Below are 12,509 nucleotides of genomic sequence, written 5' to 3'. Positions count from 1 at the left end.
GGCCGTAGCGTGTGTGCGGCTCGTTTATATTTCGAGCTCAAAAAGTGTGTTGGTGTTCGACTCGTTTGCTTAGCGAGCCAAACACGAGTCGTTCACAAACAAAGAATCGTTTTGACAACCCTAATCACGTAGCCATAAGATGTTAAGGATTGGGGCAACATTTAACATATTATTTGAATCTAATTTAATACTTTTTATTCTATTTTCCTTATTAATACTTTTAATTGATTATAAATCTTTGTAGCCTTGTAGTCAATTTTTTAAAAAGTACTACTCATCAAAGTTATATATATAATTGATTAGTAGTATTTCGAGCCAAAACGAGTCGAACACGAACGAACAAAAAATTATTTGTGTTGTTCGTGTTCGGCTCGTTAACTTAGCGAACGAGCCAAACACGAGCTTCTTAATGAGCCGAACACGAGCTGTTCGCAAACAACGAGCCGTTTTGACAGCTCTATCCCTCAGTGGTATTTTTTGTATATTGCTCTATGATCTCAACTCAGGGTACCCGAGTGTCTTCTTAGCGAGGGAGGACAGAAGGACGTGAATCAAGTCTCAGTCTCCATACTTTGCCTTAGGGGCCCCACTTCTGCAAGGGATGGGTAGAGGACTCTAGTCCGAAGAAAACATGATAGAAGATGTACTCATCTACCAATATGTGGTTGTCAGCCAACTCCAATAACTCGGTCAAAGTTTTTGGTCACTGCGAATCCAACGCGTACTATAAGATTCATTCCAAGCTAGATAGGCATAGGCTACTATGGGCTCCAAGCCTCTCACTTCTAACATATTATTCTAGAAGCATGTGATGAACCGACGAATGATCTTACTCTATCCCCGTCGGATTTGCGGGAGGGACTGCGAGTTTTTTCTTATGCTTTTGGGCGCTAACAAACAACATAAAAATTTACTTGAAATCAGTGAATAATGTGATTAATTTCGATAGTAACACATTGAATCACCTAAAGGCCTACTCTCTTATCGTGGTAAAGAAGTGAAGACACTTCAACGTGTTGATGACCCTTGACAAAGACACAATTGACTCAAAGGAGGTTATATTGTCGATCGGATGAGACCTCCCTTTATAGGATTCTAATGTCGGTATTTTGAACCTCTCTCAGGGCTCAACCTAAGAGATTTGCTGAGAGAAAGCAACTTTGAGCTGTCGGGACTATCGAAGCACAATGATTTACCTTCTCTTTTCAAGAGTGGGGGAATTTTTTGGTCATTAGGCATTGACCTTTCCTCTCGAATTGCTGCTCGCTTTCCCTAGCCAGCACAAATTGGATAGCATCCAACATTTAATTTCTTAACTTTTGTATTTGCTTATTCAAAAACTGTCCGGTTCACTCTATGTTATCAGTGTCTTCGTTGTGGGTTTCTCTTAGTGGACTACTCTTTTTGTCTATGAAATGATCCAAACTCACTTTATCTTTTAGAATGTTGAATCTTCATTTTTCTGTGAATCACATCTAAGAAATAAAGTATAGGTAATGAGAGAGAGAGAGAGAGAGAGAGAGTTACATAGAGACGAGTAAAAATTTGTATTAATAGTGTCTTATTCATAAAATGAAATCCTTATTCTTTGGGTAGAGGACAAAATGTAATGTTGTTACATTTTTTTTTCCCCCTACATTAAAGAAGGTTGTACAAAGTATGCTTGTGATTTCACATGTAGAAACTTATCGTCTGACAACTCTCAGGGTTGGTCGACTAGCTCAATTTGATATGTCCCGGTCAGTTGATATCCACTTGATTGGATTGTATCAGCTCGGTCGACTTACTTTAGTTGGTATAAGTCGTCTGATTGATGCGGTCCGACTATCTATCCTAGACCCCTGATAAAGGGCTTCTGGATGTCTCTGGAGTTGTTGGAGATGCTAAGAAACCAGATCTTTTCAGAAATAACCCATTGTTGTATCCTCCGGTAGTACTTGGTTTGTCTTGAGGTTCACTCAGCTTTGACATTTTTTGTTTTGGCTCAGACACTTTTACTCGATTGGAAAAGTTGGTCTCGTTCTCGACTGCCACATATTTTTAATGTACAATTATTTATTTTATTTATTTTTACATTTAGTTCTTTAACTTAATTTTTTGTGGGTCTCCACCCTCCGACCACATCATTCCAAAATCGGAGAAAACTTGCCTGACTCTCCATCTTCACATCATGGCCAATATATTCCTGACCGCAAATGCAGAAAGCTACCAATCACATAACCTCTTCTACCCTCACAGTTCATATTAATTCCCCCAACCCTTTCCTCCTCCTCCTCCTCCTCCTCCTCCTCCTTTCAAAACCCAATTTTCTCTCAGCATTTCTCCAATCAAATTCTTCACATCTTCTCTCTTTCAGAATGGCTTTAGAAGCAGTAGTCTTCCCAAAAGAGCCGTTCACTTACTCCCCCTGCAAGGACCTCTATTCCTTGTCAAACGGAGAGCAAGACCGTTGGAACTTTGAATTTGAATTTCCACTGCAGGAGGAGAGCATTTGGAACGTTCTTTCTCCGCCGCCGGAACTAGTCGTCGGAGCTGATGCTTTCAACGAGCAGAATCATACGACGGCACCGGTCATAGTCGGCGGCAACTCTAAGAAAAAAAGACGGCGCATAAAGCGGTGCAAGAACAAGGAGGAAGCCGAGAATCAGAGAATGACACACATAACCGTGGAGCGCAACCGCCGCCGCCAAATGAACGACTACCTCGCTGTTCTCCGATCAATCATGCCGGCTTCCTACGTCCATAAGGTTTATTATTATTCTTCTTAAAAATGTTCCTCCTTTGATTTCTTTCTCTGTTTTAGCTCCTTCATCAGAGTATTACTATGCCTCTTATCAGAGCGATCAAGCATCCATCATCGGGGGAGCAATAAGCTATGTGAAGGAACTTGAATATATGCTCCAAACCTTAGAAGCTCGCAAGAAAATCGACCATCAGTTTCCATTCCTCTGTTCTAAAGACAGTACAAAGAAGGTGGAACAAATGGCGGCTACGAAGGCGGCGGCCGACATAGAGGTGACGATGGTGGAGAGCCATGCCAACCTCAAAGTCTTATCAAAGCGGCAGCCGAGGCAGCTGCTGAAGATGGTGATGGGTTTGCAGAGTCTAAGACTGACGACGCTTCATCTCAATTTGACCACCATTAATGACCTGGTTCTTTACTCTTTCAGCCTAAAGGTCACATTTTTAATCCTTCCATCATATAATTTTCATGCGGATGGAGAAAATTTCGTAGCTTTTGATGATTCAGTTCATGTTTTGGGACCATTTTGTAGGTTGAAGATGACTGTCAGTTGGCTTCGGTGGATGAGGTTGTGAAGGCTGTGTATCAGATGATGGAGAGGATTCGAGAGGAAACTGGGTTTTAGTACCCAGTACTTTCCAGGCTTTGGGGCTGTGAAGCTCCCCCTGGTTTATTAATGTGATGCGGCTGCTTAAAAGTACTGGGGTTTAATTAATTTTGTAAATTCAGATTTAGCAGTAAAATTTGAGAATTTCAATATTTGCAAATAGTTTGATTCAATAACTGTGGATTTTATTTTTAAAAAAAATTGCTAAATTATTTGGCTTTATTTTAAAAAGTATGACTGCGGATAAACAAAATTCTAAAAAAAAAATTTCATATTTAAAAAAAATAACTAATTTTTATATTATAATAATCCTTGCAAAAAAAAAAAAAAAAAATAAATTTTAAAATATAATAATTCTTTCAAAAAAAAAAAAAAAAAAAAAAAAAAAAACTATAAGATATAAGCTATAAAAAAAACCAGATTTTTTTCAATCCTTAAAAGCAGACGTATCTTAAATCTCATTCAAAATAGAATACCAAAAATGCCCCTTCACATTTGCTGTAGAGTGGCACTTAGACTTTAATGCACGATATTCGGCGCACTCATGTAAAATGATGTGCAATGTGTGTGAATCACCTCTTTTTTCTTTCTATTTTTTTTAAATAAATATAATTTTTTTCCTATTTATGGGAAAATTATTTTTTAGTTCAAATAGTATGATGAGATAAGTTAAATGGTATACTGTTGTAAAAAAAAATTAAATTAAAAAATAGGGGTCCCATAACAAATTCAAACATTTCATCCATTCTGTTGAACAATCTCATCTCAAAGTGCTTGAGACTAGAAATATTTTAAAGAAGAATGTTATTAATATGAGCGCAAACAAGTGTTTTCACATTGTTAGAATGATCAACACTTTTTTCATAAATGAGAATTGTATAAATTATACCATACTGTAGCCTCTCAAGACTTTGACAATTTTTGAGAAATTTCTCATTTTCATTTCGCAAAAGAAAAATCGAAATTTAATACTTCAACGCACACTCTTCTTGCAACGAAACCAAAACTTTAAGTGAAGATTGTCTGAGCTCAGTTACTGGCATTGGGGTGCTACGATAGTGGTGATGTGAGGGTGATATAGCGCTACAGCGACGTGCTTTTGTGTTTTTGAAACTAAACAAGATGTTGTTGGTTTCGCCACTGGGGTACTACATCGGAGCGCTGCTATGCTGGAATGTCATGCTCTTCGGTTTTGAATCTGTGTTGAGCGTGGAGGCACTGTCCTTTTGTACACTGGGACTCTGTGTACAATAACAAACAAACAAAAATTCGAACCAAAATTATAGATGACCCTGGCAAACTTACCGTCATGCACTAACAACAAATACGTAGGATTCTAAGCGAACAATTGATCAACATAATCAAGCTCCACATCATAACAAGTTCAATAAGAGAAAATGATGAATTTATTCTTAAAAATTTGGTGAGATGTTTTCGCAATTACATTTAACGAATTTGAGTATTATAGTTGGAGAGAGGAGCCTCTACTAATTACACTGAAAAAAATGATAATTAATATCAAAATTTTTACATGAATGTTTTAAAAATAATATTAAAAATTGAATAACCAAGTGGTGAAAGAACCTATCTCTATCCATCCCTTTCCAGCTATATCAGTTTCTAATCCAATATTTTAACAAGAGGGCACATGCTGTAACAATACTATGTTACTTCATGCACATATAAACATGCTCTAGGAACTTCTAAGCTTAGGCCTAGTTGGTATTAGCTTTGCCAGTACTGTGGGAGAGTTCTCTCCTCACTCAAAGACAAGAGAATGAAGACAAGGAAGATAAAGCTGAATGTGTGTTAAGGCAAATAGGAATCTCTGCTCTCCTCAACCCTTCTTCACTGAAGAGAATCACTAAGAGAATCACTGAACTTGAAAGAAAGAAAAAAAAAAAAAGGAACCTTGGAATTGGGAGTAGCAAGCCTTTTTGTGCTGCGTTGATGGGATTAGACACCGAGTTGGAAATCTACTGCGCTCTTAGCTTCTCAAGAGCTTAGAAAATAACCAGAAATAAACTATAGCTCATATAAATGTTGAGACAATGGGATGGAAAAAAAATCAATTATGAAAGTTTGTTTTAACTATAAAGGCCATTCATCATTCATTCAGCACTTTCTTCCCAAAAAAAAAAAAAAGGTAGGTTTTTTATCCGATTAAGCCATTTTGCAAACTGAAGCACTAAGAGTTCTGCTGTTGGTTGATTATACGAACTGCCACATGTGCATGAGCCAATGCAGAAATTTATCAGCACCAAAAAAGGTTTTGAAGAACAGTGCAGAGTTGAGACAGATTCTCTGGTTACAGTTGTGCAGAGAGTCGCTATCAGAATGATTAAAGTATATATTATAGTATTTCTTCTGTCATTTTGATATTTTGACGCCAGGACTGGTACCGGAAATACTGTCTGTTTTTGTCATAATTCAGACGAATAAAGTGGAGGGAGGGAGCTGAGAATTCAAGAAAATTTTGAAAAATTTTCACCACAGTAGTCCAATTTCTGCAGGTCTGTACGCTAATATTATAGTTCCGCGACCCACTGATTTCATCTGATGAGATATAAACAACATTTAAAAATTGGGATTTTTGAAATCATATTATGTTGGAAGTACTTTTGGTGGTGTTCAGCTGTTTTTAAGAGGACAGGAAGCAGCAGGAGTGTCTTAAAAAGACATATTCCTCTGTGCCAGGAATCAAGTGAGCTGCCACGCTATGGTTCATAAATGGAGATTTCGTGCTAGAAGAGCACAGCCATTTTAGCTTATCAGATTGATTGGTCTTAAAGAAGTGAAGGATCTGGATTCTGTGATTTCGATTCTCTGTAGTTCTCATGGTGATTACATGAAAAAGTTTGCATGTTTCATTTTTAAAATTCTTGTTTTAGGATCATTTAAGAACATGTTTTTCATACATGATGAAGGTATTCAAATCTCAGGAAAAAAATAAAATTTTTATAAACTCAAAAAAATCACAGAGTACAACTCTTAAACTCACACAAACTCAATTTAGAAGCTCATAAAACGTTCCTTGAAACTTGGTTCATAACATATAAAACTATGAGGCATTTATACAAGTTTAGAAGTAATCAACACCACACATTATTAAACAACCACCCTTCATTCTTCACCTACCACGCCTATCACGCACACATGCATCACATGTCTCACCAAATATTGACTTTTTCCATATCAACTTTTCAACAAGTTTAATTATTCAAAATAAGATTATTTCTAAAATAAAACACGTTTATTTTTAACACACTACTTTAAACTTGATTTGTAGCTTCAAGAATAATACGGAACTTCACAAACATTTCTTGCTTCAGTGACTTAGTAAATATGTCCGCCGCTTAAACTTGAGACATCACATACTTCAACTACATTTTTTTTCTTGCAACACATTCTTTTACATAGTGATAATGAGTGTCAATGTGCTTGCTTCTATTATGAAATACAGAATTGTTGGCCAATGTAATTGTTGGTTTGTTATCAATATGTATCTCGATGAGCACCTCTTGTGGGAATTGTAATTCTCTTAATAAATTTCTTAGCCAAGTTGCATTAAAAACTTAAGAAGTAGCTGCGACATATTCTGCTTCACAAGTTGAGAGGGTAACAAAAGGTTGCATTTTTTATACCAAAGTGAAGGTAGTATCTCCCATAAAAAACACGAATCCTATAGTACTCTTTCTATCATCTAGCTCTTCACCACAATAGCTATCACTATATCCAACAATTTTATATTTGTTAGAAAACAAGTAAAGTAAATCATGGTTGATTGTACCTTTAATATATCGAAGTATACTATTAGCAATCATGAAATGAGTTATCGTTGGAACTTCCATGTAGCAACTGATTACTCCTATGTATAAGTAACATCTGGCCTTATACAAGTTAAGTAGTAGACTTCCGATGAAACTTTTATAAAAAGTTGGATCCACCTATTCTCCTTCATTATTTTAGGATAATTTGACCCCATATTTAATTGGTATTCCAACATCATTAGAGTCATCCATTTTAAACTTCTTAAATACTTCTATATCATAGCCTTCTTGAGTGATAAAAATGCTTGTATCTTCTTGCCTTACTTCAATGGTGAGATATTATGTCATAAGCCCAATATCTGTCATTTCAAATTCCTTGACCATTTCTTTCTTAAATTTCTCAAATATTTTTTTATTATTACCTGTGAAAATCAATTCATCCACATACAAACACACAATTAAAATAACATTATCTTGAACTTTAATATAAAATGCATGCTCATATGGACATTTAATGAGATTTTTTTCTTTGAAATATTTGTCAATTCAACTTTTCCATGCTCTTGGTGCTTGCTTTAAACCATATAAAGCCTTCTTCAAGTTTAGGACTTTCTCTTCTTGTCCTTTTACTTCATATCCCAAAGGTTATTCAATATAAACTTATTATTTAAGAACTCCATTTAAGAAAGCAGACTTCACATCCATTTGATGGATCTTCCATCCATGTTGAGTTTCCAAAGAAATTATTAGTTTAATAGTTTCAAGACGAGCAACACGAGAAAATACCTTTTCAAAATATATGTCATATTTTGATTGTATCGTTTAGCCACAAGGCTTACTTTGTATCTCTCTAGATCTCATTTAGCATTCTTCTTCATTTTATACACCCATTTAACTCCAATCGTCTTGTGTCATTGTGGAATTGTAACAAGCTCCCATGTATCATTCTTTTTGATTGCTCTAAATTCTTCATACATAGCATGCACCTTTTTTTTTATTTTCCACTGCTTCTTGATAGCCTAAAGGTTCACATTCACCAAAAAGACAAAAAAATTTAATGTATCTTGATTATTAGTTACCTCATATATACCTTGTAAACTTAAAAAAATATGGCATCTTCTCATTTTAACTTTCACTTAAGGATATTGTCAATGTTGATGCTTTATGTATTTTTGTTTAAATTCACGGAATGATATGCTCATGTGGTTCTTCTCTTACAACCTCTTCAATTCTTGGTTGCTCATTTTCTTCTTCTTCTTCAAGATAAAGAAGAAAAGTATATTCATCTTCTTGTGTTCTCCAATACCCATTATCTTTTTCATCAAGCTCCACATCACGACTAATGAAAGTTTTGTCATTAATTAGATTATAGAGTTTGTAACATTTAGAACTTGACTCATAACCAATGAATACACACCTTTCACTTTTACCATCAAGTTTTTTCTCTTTTCGTCAGGAATGTGAACATATGTAATGCTTCTAAAGACTTAGATGAGAGATATCTAGTCTCCTTCCACTCTATGATTTTTGAGGGGTTTTTTCATGTACACTTTGTATAGGGGAACGATTCGTTAGATAAATTGCACAACCGACCGCCTCAGCCCAAAATTCTTTGAGCATTCTTTTACTTCTGTGCATGCTTCAAGCCATGTTGAAGTTGTTATATTCTTTCGTTCTACAACTCGATTTTGTTGGGGGAATCTTGGCACTTTTAAAGGATGATGAACGCCATGATCTTCACAATGCCTTTAAAATTCATTGGATGTGAATTCCCCACCACGATCAGATCCACTTTCTTTCTCAACAAGAGTTTGAAACTTTTTAAATTTTCAAACGCCTTTAATTTCTCCTTAACAAAAAAAGACCCATATTTTCCTTGAAAAATAATTAATAAATAAAATAAAATATTTACTCTCACCAAAGGACATTGGCTTAATAGGGCCGCAAACATTGGTGTGTATGAACTCAAGTGGCTTGGTTGCTCTTGAAGTTGACTCCTTTGGAAAGCTTTTGAGAGATTGCTTTCCAGGTAAACATCCCTAACAAAGTTGATCTGGTTGATTGATGTAAGGTAAGCCTCTCATCGTATGCTTCTTTGATAGAAGTTCAAAACTACCAAAATTGAGATGTTCATATTGTAGATGCCATAACCATGATGAATCACGATAACAAACTTTTAAACATTTTTCAACATCACATTGAACTTCAAGAAGAAACACTTCATTTTTTGACATAGGCATCTTAGCAATCAAATTTTTTCTATGATCACTTAAGAAAAGAGTATTTTCTATTAAGTGATAATCACATCATTCTCCAATAATTGACCCAAAATTTAAATATTATTTTTTATACTGGGCACATAGTGAACATTTGAGATGAATTGATGACCTCCATTCTTCAGGCATATTAGAATTTTACTTTTACCTTCTACCAATATTTTTGATTCATCTCCAAATGAGACATTTTCCTTTATTGCTTTACAAGTTCCATGAACATGCCTTTTTCTCTGCACATATGATTGCTTGCACCAGTGTCAAGATACCATTTATTTGTTTGATTTTTCTCTGTCTTTGTACACTAAGAAAAAAATTCTTTCTTCTTTACTACTATCTTCTATAAGGTTGGCTTTCTCCTCCACTTTCAAACATCTATATTCGGCAGCATAATGACCAAATTATTGACAATTATAACATTTAGTTTGTGGTTTGTCATAACGTAGCTATGAATGTTCTCTTCCACGACCTCTTGATGTTTAACGATTTCAGCTTCTACCACCATTACTGAAATTGTTATATTCACTTCTTCCTTTTACTTGTTCACAACCACGTCCTCGACCGCATCCTCTTCCTCTTTGGCTTCTATCATTGTCAAAGCATTCTTCTTTTAAATTGAGTCAAAGAATTTGCGCCATTGCTTTTTGTTGTTTTTTCTTCCTTTTACAATTCTCTTAATAAGCTTGCAAAGAACCCAATAATTGCTCCAAACTCATTGCTTTCTAAATCTTTAGTTTCTTCAATGTTTGTAGCATAATTTAATTATTTGAGCCAAAACGAGCCGAACACAAACGAACACGACTTCTTCGTGTTCGGCTCATTCATATATTGAGCAAAAAAAAATTGTTCATGTCGGATCATTAACTCAGCGAATATTCTTTCGTGTTCGGCTCGTTTACATATTGAGCGCAAAAAAGATTATTTGTGTTCGGCTCGTTAATTAGCGAATAAATTGAGCACGAACTTCTTAACGAACCAAACGCGAACTGCTCGCGAACAAAGAGCCATTTTGACAACCCTACTTATTCATGTATTGTGTTTCAAAGCTTGCGTAGCTTCTTGTACTTCTTGCTCTAATTGATTCCGATGAAGTGGTTATGTTCTTCAAGAACACTATTGATGGGCGTGGAAGTGGAGAAAGTCTTGTTCATTTAAATTTTTCGGCACGTTTAATTTTTGTGGTAGGCTTCTATAACTACACTAAAAATATTCTTTATTGTATTGATGTTAACTACCCCTAAAAATAAAATAATATGATCAAAACTAAATTGATAAAATTTTCATTTAAACAGCCATTAGCAGACAAGAATGGGAACAGCAAACTTCATTCCCGGGCTAATGTTCCACTAATTACATTATAATATCAATAATATCCAATTAAAAATTAAGAAAACTCTGGCACAAGAAGAAGCCTACAAAGCCATTCGGATTAGTAAAGTCAAACGACTGATTAACGTTTAGGGCTTAAAATATCTTAATTATAATGTGATTGATGACTTTTAAGACCATGATTAGAGATAATAATGTTCCTAATTAAAGAATTAATTATGATTAATAGCCAAGTAGACTTGGCATAATGATCTGCTGGTTTTTCTTAAGAAAACAGATGGCCTAAGTGTTTTACTTAAAGAGTAAAGATGGCCTAAGTGCCTTAAACTATTTAATCACAATGATTAATGATTTGAGTTGAGCTCAATAAATAATTAACTCTTAGTTCTCTTAAATTATAAAAATTCGTAAAGCAAATAAAAACAATGCTAATGTTAATATATAGAAAAACAATGATACCTCTTTTAAACTCCATCTTCTAGTATTTATATATAAGCCCCTATCAATAACAAAGAGAAGGTATTTATGTAATGGAAAAAGAAATTAAGGTATTGTTAGCATTTTCATTTTTGGTGATGCAATGACCAGTACAAATATGTTAGAAACTAAATGATAAATTGAATGAATAATTAAAAGATAAATAATAAGAAATAAATTAATAAAAAATATTGGATATGACAATCTTGGAGTTTAATAATTTACTAATAGTCTTGAATTTTAAATCTAATTAGAGTAATTTTGCATTATTAATTTTTTATACAAGTTGTCTCACCAGCTAGCAGGTTGAGTTGAGGCTAGCTTGAATTTGACGTATTAACTCATCAAACTTAGCTCACTAGACACTTATCGAGTTGGGCTTGAGTTGACTTGACTCATGATCACATTCATTTTCATTTCTTATTTTTATTTCTATTTTTATTTTGAAAACATGTATGTTTAATTCTTTTTTTTTGTATAAATTTACTTTTTAATTTAAAAAAAATCAGTTAATTGAATTTTTAAAAGCATTAAAAAAATATTAAAATTTATTTCAAATGTTTTTAAACAACTAAATATATATAAAAAAAATGAAAAATAAAAAAAAATTGAATAAAGCCTAATATTTTTTCTTCCTTTTAACATATCAATTTAGTCGCAACACTTTGCTTTTAATTTTAGAAAAATAAATTTATATATATAACATTTAAAAAAATGCACCATTTGCATGAACACTTATAGTTTATGAGCGTCCCCCCTGCATATTCATGATATATATGAATAAAAATTATGAGAAGCACTGATCTCCGTTAAGAGTCGCAATTTCATTTCAGGCAAAATAAAATAGCCATTCTTTTGAAATACATTTTGATTGGTCTGCTTGCACACATCCATCACATCAAACCTGAAATTAAAAATAAAAAATAAAAAATAAAATAAAGAAAGAAAAAAACAAAAACATATCATTATTTAAGATCGTTTTTGTTTTTTATTTTTTATTTTTTTTCTTTGTTTTAAAAGATAAATTTGTTTAATGTGTTAAGAAAATATTTTTATATTTTATTTATGAAAATAAACAAACATATTTTTTAAGACATTTGAAACAACTTTTGGGTGTTTTAGAAAATAAATATATCTTAAAAATATATATATATATAACATTTTTTTTCAAATAAAAACATAAATCAAATAAGATAAAAATATAAAATATAAAATATAAAATAAAATTGCTTTCTTAAATATGACAACACACCAAAGTTGACCTAATTAGCAACTAATTGCCAGGCAAGTGTGATCAATATATATATATA

General features: G+C 33.6%; 2 protein-coding genes across 2 annotated transcripts in view; one reads left to right on the top strand and one right to left on the bottom strand.

Moving 5' to 3' along the window:
* The first annotated feature begins 2,162 nt into the window (after positions 1–2,162).
* LOC110028966 (transcription factor bHLH94-like) lies at positions 2,163–3,500 on the top strand. Its single transcript, XM_020731049.1, has 3 exons — positions 2,163–2,747; positions 2,839–3,177; positions 3,276–3,500. The coding sequence occupies exons 1-3, from the start codon at positions 2,196–2,198 to the stop codon at positions 3,366–3,368; spliced, it is 984 nt and encodes a 327-aa protein (XP_020586708.1). The 5' UTR covers positions 2,163–2,195; the 3' UTR covers positions 3,369–3,500.
* Positions 3,501–4,319: 819 nt separating this feature from the next.
* The window catches only part of LOC110029003 (RING-H2 finger protein ATL52-like), a 27,150-nt gene continuing 18,960 nt past the window's right edge, over positions 4,320–12,509 (bottom strand). Inside the window, exon 5 of the mRNA XM_020731099.1 lies at positions 4,320–4,591. Within this exon, the coding sequence (XP_020586758.1) occupies positions 4,528–4,591 (64 nt within the window). The 3' untranslated portion in view covers positions 4,320–4,527. The remainder of the gene's footprint in view (positions 4,592–12,509) is intronic.

This window comes from Phalaenopsis equestris, unplaced genomic scaffold (genome assembly GCF_001263595.1).
Source record: "Phalaenopsis equestris unplaced genomic scaffold, ASM126359v1 Scaffold000540, whole genome shotgun sequence".
NCBI lineage: Eukaryota > Viridiplantae > Streptophyta > Magnoliopsida > Asparagales > Orchidaceae > Phalaenopsis > Phalaenopsis equestris.
The sequence above is the reverse complement of the archived record's forward strand: the minus strand, read 5'-3'. Positions and strand labels throughout refer to the sequence as shown.